Source organism: Pinus tabuliformis, chromosome X (assembly GCF_031772625.1).
Source record: "Pinus tabuliformis cultivar Carrire ecotype Pingquan chromosome X, CPIR1, whole genome shotgun sequence".
In the NCBI taxonomy this organism is placed as follows: domain Eukaryota; kingdom Viridiplantae; phylum Streptophyta; class Pinopsida; order Pinales; family Pinaceae; genus Pinus; species Pinus tabuliformis.
In genome coordinates, this window is record NC_142308.1 from 1,214,337,741 (window position 1) to 1,214,353,940 (window position 16,200).

At 38.9% G+C, this 16,200-nt stretch overlaps 1 protein-coding gene across 1 annotated transcript in view; it reads right to left on the reverse strand.

The window, feature by feature from the left end:
* Positions 1–9,315: 9,315 nt before the first annotated feature.
* Positions 9,316–16,200, reverse strand: part of LOC149144330 (F-box/kelch-repeat protein OR23-like) — a 30,310-nt gene continuing 23,425 nt past the window's right edge. Inside the window, exon 2 of the mRNA XM_089450158.1 lies at positions 9,316–10,057. Coding sequence (XP_089306284.1) covers positions 9,772–10,057 — 286 coding nt within the window. The 3' untranslated portion in view covers positions 9,316–9,771. The remainder of the gene's footprint in view (positions 10,058–16,200) is intronic.

Sequence of the window (16,200 nt, forward strand, 5' to 3'; positions counted from 1 at the left end):
TGCGCCGAAATCTAAGGGTGAGAAGAAGAAAAAGGATCTTAGTAAGATCAAGTGTTTTCCATGCCACCGATTTGGGCATTATGCTACTAAATGTGAAAATTCCTAAACCTAGAATCCCTACTGCAGCACACTGATGTTACTTCTCCTACTTGTTAAACCATACAAGTTATTTATTGTGTTCTATGATAAATATTGAAGTAAATACAACTGCAACATTCACTATTTAAAATAATATGCTGAAACAAGAAATTGAACAAAAAAAAGATACAACATAAATGACACGGTTGTTTTTGGACAAAAGTCCCTAGAAAAAGCCAATGTGGGAAAACCGATGCAGCGGATCTAAGGGTTTTTATTATTACACAGTAGTAATTTCTAAATACAATCTTTGGATGCGTCGCTGGCTATATCCAGTACAAAGAATATCACTCAGTAGAAGAAATTAGTGAGATTACCTCACTCTACACTACAAGTCCCGACTAATCTAGCCGTTGAACCAACAAGTCCCCGGCTACCTCTGTGCTACTCCTACGCAGTCATTGCGTGGGTCTGCGTCACTGCGTTTGAGGCACTGCATCACCTCTCTGCTGGATTGATTTTCTCTCAGGAGCTTCGACTTCAGCCCTCCCAACTCATAACGTCAAACCCCCAACAAAATCTCAGACTTCTGCTTGGAAGGCACTGCGCTGCTCTGCGTGAGCCCTTCTTGGCTCTGTGTCACCCTCACTGGGTACTTTGTTGCCTCCTCTGCGTCTTGCTCTGCCTCTTTGATGTGTGTTCTTGGCTCTGAAGAAGATTCTCCAGCCAAAACTATCTCTGCCCCTCTACGTAATCACCACGAAATCACTGCGTTGCTCTCTAGCGCAGCGATTCGATCTGACTGATCAACTCTCTGTGTGTCTTCTCCAAGTGCCCATCAAGCCTTCTCTTATAATACTCTCATTGATCAATCAATAGCCCAGATTAGATCCTAATCAATGGCTAGGATCATATTGACTTGATCTTCGTCGCCTTCTAGAAGTTTCACCACAGTTTATATTAATACCCATTAATCATTTTAATTTCCTAAGTTTAGACTTACGGTCCCATTAAAAATAATTAATTATTTTAATAAAACTGTCTACAGGTGGAATTTCCCAAAACAATTTCTAGGTATTGGAAAATGCATGTGTTTTAAGTCTCCCTACAAAATTTGAGACTTAGACCACATCAAATGCTACCAGAAATCAACACCCCCTCTTAGCGAGGAATGTGCTCTAGGATGCAATTTGTTGAAGCATCACTCTGTTTTGTAACATCTCCTTTGGCACTGCTGATGTCTGACATCTTGTCCACCAACCACTGCGCAAATGTTGCATTTGTACTGCTGTTGACCCTGCCACTGTCAACACTGCATCTGTACTGCAACTCCCTCTCGATTATGCATCCGTGTTGTTGTTGGCACTGCCACTACCAACTGCATCTGCACTGCAGCCTTCTCCAACTGTTGCTACTACTACATCAGCAACGGAAAAGCATCCCAAATTATTGAACTAGTGTTCAGTGTGATGCATCTCGTTGTTGGAGTCTGACTACTGCTAGTCTCTGCGCTGACCCTCTGAAGCCTCTGCGTTGTTGCTAACCTCTTCTTTGTGCCATCTGCATTGCTACCAATACTGCTTTGCACTACTCAGTCTTTGGCGCTACTAGCCTCTAAAACTGTCATTCCTGCACTCCTCTGCACTCACTGACACTGGTCCATCCTGCTACTTCTGAATTGGGCTCCCGTAGCAAGGAATTGATCTGAGAGGTGGACTCCTCAAGGATCCTGCTCATTTGTAGCTCTTTTGAATTACAACGCTAAATCTCCCCACCTCCCTCCTAAAGATGCGGCTACCATCTCTGCCAAAAGGAAAATTCAAATAGCCTCCTCTCTCCTCTACGTTGACGCTGGGTTGACCTACGCACACTCTACTGGAGTTAGTAGATTTGTTGCCCCTTGATGTTGCTCAGCTGATGAGAATTTGAATTCCTTGGCTAGGAATTCTCTGAGGAAGAAATTCCCTCAACCGTGTCTCTCTCTTCCCTCTTACGTTTTTATGTCCAACAAATGCCTGCAAAAAATTGCATCCCACCAGAAAACCCCTCTTCGTGGAAGCTTTTGTTGCGCTGCTCCCTCTGTCGCTGAAAATTTTCGATCTAGAAATCGTTCTCTCTGTCGACTCACTCAGAGAGATTTCCCTCTAAAATCTAGCCCTCCTGGCCTGAACTGCACAAACCCTCTGGGGATTTGAATTTCTGCCTCTGCAGGAATTTCGAATTCCCTTCTACCTTCAGCGTTGAGTCTTCCGGCTTTGTTCTTCTTGCTTCACCTGCAACTCTGGTACCATGTGAAAATTCCTAAACCCGGAATCCCTACTGCAGTAAACTGATGTTACTTCTCCTACTTGTTAAACCATACAAGTTATTTAATGTGTTCTACAGTAAATATTGAAGTAAATACAACTGCAACATTCACTATTTAAAATAATATGTCGAAACACAAGAAAAAGATACAACACAAGTGACAATGGTTTTTGGATAGAAGTCCCTGGAAAAACCCGATGTGGGAAAACTAGTGCAGCAAATCTGAGGATTTTTATTATTATGCAGTAGTAATTTCTAAATACAATCTCTGGATGCCTTGCTAGCTATATCCAGTACAGAGAATATCACTTGGCAAAAGAAATTAGTGAGATTACCTCACTCTACACTGCAAGTCCCAGCTGATCCAATAGCTGAACCAACGAGTCCCCAGCTACCTCTACGCTACCCCTACGCAGTCACTGCATGGGCCTGTGTCACTGCCTTTGAATCACACTGCCTTTGAATCACTACGTCACCTCTCTGTTGGATCGATTTTCTCTCAGGAGCTTTGACTTCAGCCCTCCCGGCTCAAAACGTCAAACCCCAAGCAAAATCTCGAACTTCTGCTTGGAAGGCACTGTGTTGCTCTGTGTGAGCCCTTCCTGGCTCTACGTCACCCTCATTGGGCACTGCGCTGCCTCCTCTGCGTCTTTCTCTGCCTCTCTGTTGTGTATTCTTGGCTCCGGAGAAGATTCTCCAGCCAAAACTATCTCTGCCCCTCTCTGCGTGATCACCACGAAATCATTGCGCTGCTCTCTAACTCAGAGATTCGATCTGACTGATCAACTCTTTGTGTGTCTTCTCCAAGTGCCCATCAAGCATTCTCTTATAATCCTCTCATTGATTAATCAACAGCCCAGATTAGATTTTAATCAATGGCTAAGATCATATTGACTTGATCTCCGCCTTCTTCTAGAAGTTTCACCCACAGTTTATATTAATACCCATTAATTATTTTAATTTCCTAAGTTTAGACTTTGGGTCCCATTAAAAATAATTAATTATTTTAATAAAATTGTCTCCGAGTGGAATTTCCCAAAACAATTTCTGGGTATTGGAGAATGCATGTGTCTAAGTCTCCCTGCAAAATTTGAGACTTAGAGCACATCCGATGCTACCAGAAATCAACACTAAATGCCCTAACAATAAGAAAGGGTCCAAAAATGACCAAGTAGCAGCCTTTGCAGAGATAGATGAGTTCTCTTCTCATTTTGACAAGGAGTTTTCACTCATTCTCTGTATGGCAAGTTCAATGGCTACCAGTTTATGGTATGTGGACAACAGTATGTCCTATCGTATGACGGAAAACAAGAAGTATTTCAGCAAACTATCATAAAAGGATATGTAGTTCAACATTGAGATGGGAGACGATGAGAAGTATTCGGTTGAGGGTATTGGTATTGTTTGTTTTGAGAGGGAGTCTAAAAACCCTTTATATCTTATAGATGTTCTTTACATATCGACGTTCAAGAAGAACCTCATTTCAACTTCAACTTTGGAGGACAAGGGGTATGAGGTGACCTTCAAATAGGGTAGGGTTTTTATAAAACCCTCAAACTCCAAGGTGATTAAGCATATTAGGGTTAGGCACAAGAGCTTGTACATATTACAAATTGAGATAGTCGTAGCATTGACTAGAAGAGGAGGTTGTGACCCAGGCAGCGAGCTTGGAGAGTTGTGGCATAGGTGCATGGGGCATCTACAACACGATGCATTGAGGATTCTCAAGGAGATAGCGACAAGATTGCCACAGTTCAACATGGATCAACATGAGGTGTGAAAGGGTTACACACTTAGCAAGTATGCCACGTCACCTTTTCCTAGCAGAGACAACAGGGCCAAGGGTATCTTAGACCTTATTCATTCAGATGTTTGTGGTCCTTTCTCTACAGTATCCCTCAATGGCTACAAATATTATGTCACCTTTATAGATGATCACTCAAGGAAGACCTAGATATTTTTCATGAAGGAGGATGAGGTCTTCTCAAAGTTTTTGGAGTTTAAGACCTTGGTTGAGAACCACACTGGCAAAAAAATCAAGGCGCTGAGGTCTAATAATGATGGGGAGTACACCTCAAATGCTTTTAAAAGGGTTGTATGCCAAGGAGGGCACTAGCAGGGAGTTGACCGCACCATATAATCCTCAACGGAACGAGATGGCAGAGCGCAAGAACAAAGCAATAGTTGGAGCAGCCAAATCTATGTTGCATGTCAAAGTGTTGCCCAAGTTTCTTTGGGCTGAGACATGTAATACAACAGTTTTCTTGCAGAACTGAAGCCCACACAGAGTTGCGGCAAGTTACACCAAGGGAGGCATTTACAGGGAAGAAATTGAATGTGTCTCATTTCCACAAATTCAGTAGCCTTGTATATTTCCATGTACCAGAGGAGAAAATGAAGAAGTTGGAGCCCACAACAGAGAAGGGCATCTTCGTGGGCTACAACGAGACATCCAAGGCGTACATAGTGTACATTCCAGCACATAGAAAAACATTCATCAAGAGAGATGTGAAGTTTGAGGAGGATAGGGCTTTGAAAAAGTCCTTAGAGCGTGAGCAAGTTATAGTGCAAGAGGAGGAGTAGGCTCCCAAGCAGGAGGCTCAACCAACACCTCAGACTACAGTTGTGCACGCATAGGACGAGGATGAGGGGAATACGTAGATGCAAGAATGACTAGAGCCCACTCAGGGAATGACTCCCAACACTGGGAGGAGAGTGCAATGGGCAGATCAGCAGATCCGAGAAGCGCAAGAGCAAATCGGTGCTCCTCGCACATCAGTTCGATAAAGCAGATAGCCACAAAGGTACATGGAATATATGGCACTTATGGCGGATTTATTGGATGTTGAGCCTTCAGGGGGCAGCCACTTAGCAAGTGTGGAGAGATGCCATTGTGGAGTATGCCGCCATCATGAAGAATGATGTTTAGGGTCAAGGTTAGAGGGAAAATTTGTGTTAGGGTCTTGTTGGGTCTACAAGATCAAGCATGGAACTAATGGGAGTATTGAGAAATATAAGGCAAGATTCATGGCAAAGGGGCTCTTGCAGGTAAAGGGGATTGACTATGACGAGACCTTTGCCCCAATTGCCAAATATTCATCTGCCAAAGTGATTGCAACTATAGCAGCACAGATGGGGTGGAAGATCTACTAGATGGACATGAAGATAATGTTCCTCAATGGGGTTGAGGAGAAGGAAAATTATATTGAGCAATGGGAGGGATTTGAGACATGCAACAAAGAGACGCACGTATGCAGCGTCAAGAGAGCCTTGTATGGTCTCAAGCAAGCTCCAAGGGCATGGTATGCCAGGATAGACAGTTACCAATGCTTCACTAAGAGTGAAGCAGATTCCAACCTCTACTACATTATTGTTGGAGGTGAACCACTTATTCTAGAGTTATATGTGGACACCTGATTTTGATAGGCGCAGACAAGCTCATACAAGAGTGCAAGAGAGATATTATAGGCAAGTTTGTGATGAATGATATGGGGTCGATGCACTATTTCCTTGGGTTGGAGTTTTGGCAAGATTGATGGAGATCTTCTTGGGGCAGGGAAAGTACGCTCTAAATATTTTGAGGAGGTTTCACATGCAGGATTGCAAACCCAAGACCACACCTCTAGTCACAAACTGGAAGAAACTAGATACATCCAAATTAGAGCGAGTAGATGCTTCACTTTACCAGCAGTTGACACCCAGCCAAGCATATGTTTGCAGTTAACTCCGTTAGCCAATTTATGGTCGAGCCTAACAAAGTGCATTAGGTTGTTGCTAAGCATGTTTTGAGATATCTCAGATGGATAGTAGAGTATGGATTGTGGTATAGACAGGTTGATGAGTTGAGGCTTGAGGGCTTCACTGATGCAGATTGGGTTGGGAGCTCCATAGATAGGAAGAGCACATCGGGATGCATATTTAGTGTTGGATCAGTAGTTGTTTCTTGGTTTAGCAAGAAGCAGAGATCAATCACATTGAGCTCAATCAATGCTAAGTGCATGGTTGCGAATTTGGCAGGGTGCAAAGCTATTTGGTTGAGGAAGCTTATCATGGGTTTGTTGAGGACGGAGTTGGAGTCTATTGTGATACAATGTGGCAATTACAGCGGCATCAAGCTCTCTGAAAATCAAGTGTTTCATGATCACTCTAAGCATATCGACACACGTTATCACCACATCAAGGACATTTTTCAGAGAGGTATCGTTACACTCCAGTACATACCAACATAGGAGCAAACAGCAAACATTTTGACCAAGGCTTTGCCAGGGACTAGATTTGGATACCTCGGAGAGAAGTTGCGTGTAGTGCATAACACCTTCCTCTCCAAGAGGGAGTGTTGATTGGAGTAAAGAAGAAAGGTTTTGTTTGCCCAGGTGCTAAGACTAGCAGAAGAACCCATGAGACAACCACTTAAGCAGATTATTAATTCAATTAACTATTTCCTAAAGTTAAACTTATGGAAAATTAAAAGATTCCCAAGTTAACTTATGATTTAATCTTGACCATTGATCACGATTTAATCTTAGTCGTTGAGAGGGAGATTAAAGTTAAGATCGAAATTATAAGAGGAGAGAGCGAGTTAGTGGCAAGCCAGATGAGCAAAAGCAAGTGTGTTAGATCACCAAAGTAAGAGCCGAGAGTTTCAGCGGATCGAGTGACTCAACATTTGAGCAAAAGAAATCAAGTGAGGGTCGAGCTCTTACAACCCCTGTGAGATCTTTCCATTCGCACGTGCACACAAAAGAGGAGGCTTGCACTTGCACAAGTGGGTAGATCAGTTGATCAGCACAGAAGTTTTGCGGATCCAGTGCGCAGGAAGGGAGATCAATTTAGTTGAGGGTGATCGAATGTTTTCTTGTGATAAAAAGGGAAGTTTCTCCCTTGTAATTCTCAAAAGAAAATCCTTTGCTGAAGAAAATAATAAAACACAGCTTTGCAGGTTTCCCCCAGAGTTGGGGTTTCCTGGGGTTAGAAAGCTTAGTGTATTTGCAGTTTAAGTTTCCAGTGTATCAGTTGTTTGTATTTCTGGTTTTTACACTATGAAAATTGTAAATCAGTTGTTGGGTTTTAAGGAAATCTAACAAAAAATGGTTAAGGTACCTCGTAATAAATGACCCACCTTCATCAGATTAACATGCTAAATGAATGAATACAACTCATTGGAGAGTCGATGAGAGACACCTAAGCCTGGTTATCTGTGAATCACGGTAGGCTTGCTGGCTGTCAAACTGCATGATAGGAAAAAAATTATCCTTGGGTTACCCATACATGTGGGTGCGGAGTAGGGACATTTATAACAAACTGCATAAACTGCTACTTATTAAAAAGAAATGATTTCTACAAAGGCCTTTACTCGTAAAAGGTTGGCAAATTTTTAGGAAACCCACTTGTATTTACAAAGCGGGTGGCTTGTACGCTACCTAGTTATCCAGGCTTCAGGGCTCTTAACCACTGCGTGCTGCTTATTGCAGTAACTTTAATCTTCTATAAAATGCCTTGTACATGTTTTTTACTCTTATTTTGTATAAAATGCCTTGCACATATCTTTTATCAATTAAGAGTCAAAGGAAGCATTTTATTTGGAAAAAAATAAAATATAAGAAACAACGTGTGCTTCCTCTGATATGCAAAACAAAATTAGGAGAAATTTTTAAATCATTTGATTGTAAATTTATGTTCTTGAATATACTTGATGTAAAACAGTAAACTATTTTTAAAACTGCATCGAACTATGCAATTGAGAGAAACCACTAACAAAGAAATGCTGTCCAATAAATCGAGTCTCTATTTACTGCAGCACAATTCTCTGACTATCCTCTTTTGCTATGAAAGAATTGCTGAAGTGGGTGAATCAGGTGTTGATTTAAATGCCCATGCCCATCAACTCAATATGATAGTGGTAGAAATAAGGGCTTTTCAACATCCCAAGCTATGAATAGAGAAACAGGCAGGGATTAAAATTGGACAGGAAAAAATGCAGCACGGAAGTGAGTTGCTCAACTAGAAATTAAATGCGTTAGACCTCCTAGCACAAAGATAAACTTCAATTAATGGAATACTACAGGGGAATTTTTCAGAATAATTCTCAGACTGTCTTCGTTTGCTCTAAAGGAACTGCTGAAGTAGCTGAATCAGGTGTTGATTTAAATCCCCGTGTCCATCAATTCAATGTGAAAGTGGTCTAGATACGGGATTTTCCTAGCTATGAATGGTGGAACAAGCAGGGATTAAAATTGGACGGAAAAAAATGCAGTAGGGAAGTGAGTTGCTCAATCGGAAATTAAATACATTAGACCTCCTAGCCCAAAAATAAATTTCAATTAATGGAATACTCCAAGGAAAATTTTCAGAGTAATTCTCAGACTATTCTCTTTTGCCATAAAGGAAATGCTGAAGTGGGTGAATCAGGTGTTCATTTAAATTCCCATGTCCATCAATTCAATATGGTAGTGGCAGAATTATGGGATTTTCGTCATCCAGGATATGAATAGAGAAAAAGACGGGCATTAAAATTGGACAGAAAAACATGCAGCAGGGAAGTGAGTTAATCAACTGGAAATTAAGTACATTAGACCTCCTATCCCAAAGATAAATTTCATTTAATGGAATACTACAGGGAAAAATAGGCACCATAAATAGTTCATCTACACATAGTAAAGCCTAAATCCCAAAGTCGCCAGAAATCATAAAAGAGTGGGGAGCGAAAATGTCATAAAAGAAAAACATGCAGCAGGGAAGTGAGTTAATCAACTGGAAATTAAATACATTAGACCCCCTAGCCCAAAGATAAATTTCAATTAATGGAATACTACAGGAAAAAATAGGCACCATAAATAGTTCATCTACACATAGTAAAGCCTAAATCCCAAAGTCGCCAGAAATCATAAAAGATTGGGGAGCGAAAATTTCATAAAAATATTTGGATACATATATCAATATGTCAAACCGAATTTATTTGAATATCAAGAATAGGTGGTGCTTACAGTTGATAGTGTACTGGCTACACCCACCTTATGCTTCTTCTGACACAGAATAGAGAAGAAACCTAAACATCCACATTATATACAAGCAAGAAAAGAGAAGGTACACTCCTCACGAACGATACACATTTTACTGCTCATACCCACCCTATGCTTCTCCCAAGACAGATTAGAGAATACCTAAAAACCCACATTATATACAAGCATGCAAAGAGAAGGCAGACTCCCCAAGAACAATATACATATTTACTTGCTACATCCACTTTATGCTTCTCCCAGGACAGACTAGAGAAGAACAACTAAAACTTCATATTATATACAACCAAGCAAAGAGAAGGTACACTCCTCAAGAACGACGTACATAAAATAATTTACGTCACAAGAAACATATAACAAGGAGCATGAGTTATAATCGTATAGAGCACATGGCAGCCCAGGGAAAGCTAAGTTGGTTTCTTATTGGCGGCTTTGTCAAGACCTGCCTCCATGTCCGCTTCTTTGGATTGTATACTTGAAGAACCAGAGATGCCCGCTTTGGTTTTGGTCTTCTACCAAATTCTAAATCTGTAAGAGAAGATCCAGGAATGACATACAGTTCCTGATATAATGCAACAATCCCACAAACTTCTTCTGCAAGAACCTTCCTTGGCAAGGACGATTCCCTTTGCCATCTATTTGAAGCGATGTCATACCTGCAAATCAAACCATTAACATAAGTAATCTTGAGTTATAATTGTAGCATGACCTCACAGAAAATGCAAAAGCAAATGAAACAATCTGACAGATTCGATCTCCCTCCCTCATCTAGGCAGTAACAGTGCTGTACAAGGGGATTTTGACAGGGTTTGAACTTCAAAGGTTCTCCCCAAGAAATTTTCTCAGAATCACTAATCAAGCAAAATTGCCTCCATTGCCAGATCTTACTGGCCTGTACATTCAAGATTTGAAGCAACACATCTGAGAGACAAACCACTAAAACAATGTTCACCCACTGCACTACATATCATATGTCCTTCATTGATTACTAGATTATGTGAGCCCACTTTCCTCCACACAACTCACAGAGGCATAGCGCAGTGTTATCTGAAAAGTGCCACCCTTGAAAGTAGTCAAGATATGGCCTCGAGAGCTTCTAATATGTTACGCTTTTACTCAAGATGTCAATGGATTGGAATATTAAATCAGAAATCAATGTCAAACCCATATTTTCCAGACCTAGTCACAGCAACAGATTGAGATAATTTTTATCCAGCACTTATGAGGATTAAGATCCTCCAGACCAAGATTTGATATGTGCCATGCTGCCCAGGATCAGCTGTGAAAGGATTATACCTTACTCTCATATATCGAGACGTGACACTCCTAGGTGTACTCCTAGAGTATATCGAATAGACGCTGCTGATAAAATTGTATTGCTCAGAAGCTTAGCAACTAACCCTTACTTGAATGACTAGGTTCTGGATGAATATAATTCATTTTCTCCAGATATAATGTAGTAAGTATATTATCCATCGGACTATCATTATAATAGATTTTGGAGCTCACCCTTTACAACCACAATCCTATTTTCCTATCGATATGCTGGAAGATGTTAAAAGAAACTATCCATATCTTGCTCTCTGCTATTCACATAATCTATTTCTGGCTGATGGGATTGCAGTTGGGAGACAGGTGGAGATCAACTATCAACTCTGTACTTGTAATATTTTTGTTTTAGATGGCAAGTATATCCATAGATTAAATGCTCACTGTACCATATGTGATGACCGTTAATAAATAAGGGTAGGTCAACTTTATCATTTTAATATCACAGGGAAGCTCAAAGGCAATCATAGTTAGAATTTTGTTATGATTTAATATTATAGGATGGCCCAAAAACGGCTCAGTTTTTGTATAAATAAGACCAGAAGTCCCATATGGGTATCAAGTATTTGTGTTGTATCAAGACTCTTGGACATCAATGGCCAAAACAACTTTTATCTTCGTATCCCTCCCCTTCTCAGAACCCTTGCTTTCTTCTGCTACATCAGTAAGGATCTCTCATATCCTTATCAAGTGGCATCAGTCACGTACATATAGTGGAATAATCACCTCTACCTCTAGCCTGATGAAGTCAGGTATTGAGAGCTTCAAATCAAGACATACACTGACCAAGGGTAGCATGTTAAATGATTCCTTTCTGTACTTTTTCTTAACGTTTTTGCCTTTGAGATGGTGTGTTGTCGCCTAAGATGCATACCTAAATTCGGGAAAAGTTTTTAACTCCACAAGATGTAGTCTTTAAGGTGCAATGCTCAGAGAAAGGGCTGTCACCTATTCCCAACTCTCTCTATTTAAGTTCTCTCCTAGGAAAGCTATAGGGAGTAGAGTCCCTAAATATGATTGTTAAATGAAAACTTGTTGAAAACAACAAGTTCTAAGAGACAAAGAGCAAGGCAATTAGCACTAAATATAACTTGAGTTAAAGGTTAATTAGCAAGTACGAATATTAATGAGCAAATATTAATAGGATAGACTTGATTAAATCAGTATGGCATTCAATAAGATAGAAGATAAGAGACCAGTGCCTTATAAACAATGCTCAAATAAAATTACTATACTTGCAAGATGCTTCAAGTTACAAGATAAGTAATGTTGCAAGACAAACGTTAGTAAAAGAAATCAAGTACAAATTTGAGATATGAGCGATAGAAAGACTTGCAATGTAAATGAAATTTATACTTGTACTCTAAAGAGATGCTCAAACAAGATAGAACAAATATCAATTAACAATGAGCAAATAACTGAAAGACAAGTACAAAAACAATACAATGTAATATTTGCAATTAGAATGAAATGCTCACGATTCAACTTGTACAATGAACAAATGCAAGATTAGACAGTGATATGTGAGTGTGTGATGCAAGTGATCTTGGTAAATTTTTAATTGTATGCCTAATCTATGCTGAAAACTTCTCAATTTCTCAAAACTTGGTAAAGACTGAGGTGCACTACAAGAAGGCTAGGATGAGGAGGCGCTTAGTCCATCATTAACGATACCTGCCTAGGCTCCTTGATAGCCCACATGTCTTCGTTCCTACAAGGGCTCGGCCACAAGAGAACTGCGAGGTCATGTGTTTTGACCTTTTCTCCAAACTCAAATTTATCAAATTGAATAAAAGTTACAGAAGTTGTTCTAAAATTTCTATCCATCAAGCTTATGCTTGGAGGTAAATTTTATAAGATGCGAACTAGATCTAAATGCAAATGAGAAATGAAAGTTAATACAATGCTTCAATGAGATACAATTAGAACAAGATGCTCCAAAAAGTGAAATATATCAATCCACTTATGATCAAGTTACAAGAAACACTTTGCACAAAATTATAATGAGATTAGCTTTATAACAATGATCAATGAAGCAAGTAAAGATTATTCAATGAAACAAAGTAATTAGAGAAATAACACAAGTGCTTCAATAGAAACCAAGATGCTCAAATGTGAAAGGAGTTATTGATTAAATTAAGAATTTCACTTCACTTATAATGTGCTTTTAAGAATGTATAAGAGCAATAGAGCAGATGCGAATTATATAACGAAGTACATGTAGTTATTTTAAATGATGGCAAATGAGATTGCTAATGAGATCTAATAGTTAGAGAGTTTAAAGAATTAGAAAGACTACTTTAATCTAATATACAAGTGAGATCAAAACAAGAACTACTCAAATGCAAATTGGATCAAATAGACAACGAAATCAATTAGATCAAGTAATTAATAACTATATCTAACAATGACAAAGTAAAGTAATTCAAAAGATTAGATCTAAAATGTAATGAAAATGAAACCACTCTAGTGAGACCAAGAAAACAAGCTAGAGATTAGATCTATATACTATGAAAACAAGCTAGAGATTAGATCCATAGACTATGAAAACTAAGCTAAGAAGTTAGTCACCACCACAAGAAATCCTCCTTTCAAATAAGGAGGTGGGATACAATGGGAATAAATCCCAAGCTCCCTCAAGGAAAAATTCTTTTATATTAATGTTACAAAGATAGAGACCCTTCGACAAGGAGAAGGGCTCTACAATCTTAAGGATGTTTTACACATAATAGATCCTTTCAACAACAAAGAAAGTCCCTCCTCAAGCTGCAAGGAAACGAATGAGAAAAGTTCAAGGCAATACAATGGATCTACCTCAAAATCTAATTAAAACCCTCACAATAATTCACTCAAACCCTAGCGGCTTGGAAAAAAGAAATCTTTGGCAGAAGGAGAGAGGGTAGGCCCTCAAATGTTCACGGCCAGTTGAGGAAAAGGCTCAATAAATTTAAAGCCCAAATTGGATGGATCTACTTGAAACAACCTTAAAACCCTTTGAAAAATATCACCTTCTCTTATGATGTCCAAGGGTTTGATCAATTTCGCACCAAGTGAAGGAAGTATGCCTCTAAGGCTTGCAACTTAGAGAAATAAAGGTCGAAAGGGTATGTGTCCTCGTTAAAAATATATGGTTTCATATCTAAAGAAATTTTATAACCCCAAATGAAGCTTCTCCAAATCGATCTCAGATTTAATCTTTAAAATTTAAATTCTTTACAAATCCTCCCAAAATTTTTGCTTTAGATGTGAGGAAGAGACTCCTTTTGCTTGCGGCCTAAGGAGATGAGCTCAAAATTTGGTAGACGACCTCAAAAAAAGATCGATATGCTATAAACCTAGCCGTCTAGGAGAGGAGTTTGGCCTCAAATTTTCAGTTTTCCTTTGATCTTCAAGCAAATCCACCTACAAAAAATATGTGTGAGGAGATCCAAAACTAAACCCTTACTCTCATCTTCAGATCTGCAAAAAAAACCCAAAAATATATACAAGATGAACAAAATTATATACAAAGGGTTAGAAAATATTTACAAAATTTACAAGAGCTAATCTAAGGGTATAAGGACACCTCGCCCTTTAGAAAGCTAAAATAAACTCTTAAAATAGCAGATCTATTCAGTGATAGCGCTTTAAAATGAGACAACTCTGAAGATAAATAACTTTTTCTTTAGAGCAAATGGCAAGAAAACTCCCTCAAAAAATTTCATATGATAAGTCTTTGGAAACTCCCAATGTGGGTTCTTTAATCTATGTCTTGAGAGTTGGTTGGTTCAACCAAGAATGTCCCCAAGTGCTCAAGATTTGATTCAATAAATTGATTTCTACACACTTTCAAAAATATTTGTTAGATCCACGGGGATTGGATAGCACAGTGAGAAGGAAGTCTAGAGGTTCAACCGAAAACCCACTAGATCTGCCCAATCTAAAGTGTTTCTCCAATCCAAATAATGATGCAAGACAACTATACACCAATGAATCCAAATAGCAAATGGAAATAACAAGTTATAACATTAGAATATGAAGCACAATAGATCAGAACAACATTACCATAAAAGACTGAAGAATAACACCACAGCTTTGCCCCCAAAGACTTTCTTTTATTAGTCAAAAATACTATTACAAATCCAACAGAGCTTTGCTTAGCTAAGAGCTCGAAATTTTTTTCATGATACAATGAGGGGCTTTCAGCTCTATTTATAGAAAAAATGTGAGATCTAGATCCCTCTCTAAGTGAAAACGGCTAGGTCCCAAAAGTTGCACATCTTTGACTTTATCCCATGAAGAAAAACGGCTAGATCTTCCAAAAAAATTGTAGCCCTTGATTGTCTACGCAAATCTTGAGGGAGGAGCTCGATTTGTCTAGAAGATTGAGCTGGATTGACCAAGGTTTAATCCCGAACCAAAAAAATAATTTTCTCGATTTTCTCGATAATCTCTCATTCAATTTCAACCAACTTGGACCACCCTTTTTTAAAAATCGTAGTAACACTGGTACCGCTCCCTGGCATTGGAAAGAACGTACCCCACGCTCCCGCGCTCTTGGGAGCTTGGGAGCTGGTAGGAAACGTTCCAAAATCTTCGAGAGCTTCAATAGGTAGTTTGGAGCTTTTCAGGAGCTTCACTACAACAAATCTTGACGTTTTGGGTATCTATTTTGAGCAAATTTTCACCTTTCAAGTACCTATTTTGAACAAAGAAAGGTACCATTTGTTTATTTTCTAGGTGATACATGTTAGGTCAGGGGGTTGGATTGCATGGGCTCTATAAAGCAACAGAGATGTGGAGATGTAGCAAAGGTTTCAACAAAATATAGACAGTTGTTAGTGATTCCTTGGCAACTTTTGTTGCAAATCTTGAAGTTCAACAATTGCAAATAAGTCTACTTTCTTGAAGTCTATCTTGAAGCTTTAATGATAAGATTCAACAAATTACAGTGATGGTCAGAAAGAGAAAGAGTAGCGTGTTAGTCAATTTCATTTTATAAATTTCCAAACTTGAATTTCGAAGTTGAATATAATATAGTGTTGCATGAAATCACATAATAATCAAGTAAAAATAGCCCTTTTTCGGTCCAAACTTGCATTTTGAAGTTGAATATAATATAGTGTTGTATGAAATCACATTACAATCAAGTGATAATAACATTTTCTTTCCGTTTGGGAGTTTTGCATGTTTCTTTGTTGGCAAGGAATTTCATTGGCAATTTTTTATGGATTAATATTTTGATTTTTCCTGGCAGTGTTTCAAAGTTCAATCTTTTACATACTTCATTGCAAGATGGAATCTGCAGGATAGAATTTGATTGGCAAGTTTTGGATGAAAATAGATTAATTATTTTATTTTTATTTTTAATATATTATATTATCATCGTTCTCAACTTGACGTTTCCTGTAAATTTGGGCAAAACTTCTAGCCATGTCGGATACTTGTTCCCCTGTCCCTGAAGTACCCACGTACCGAAAATTCATGCAAC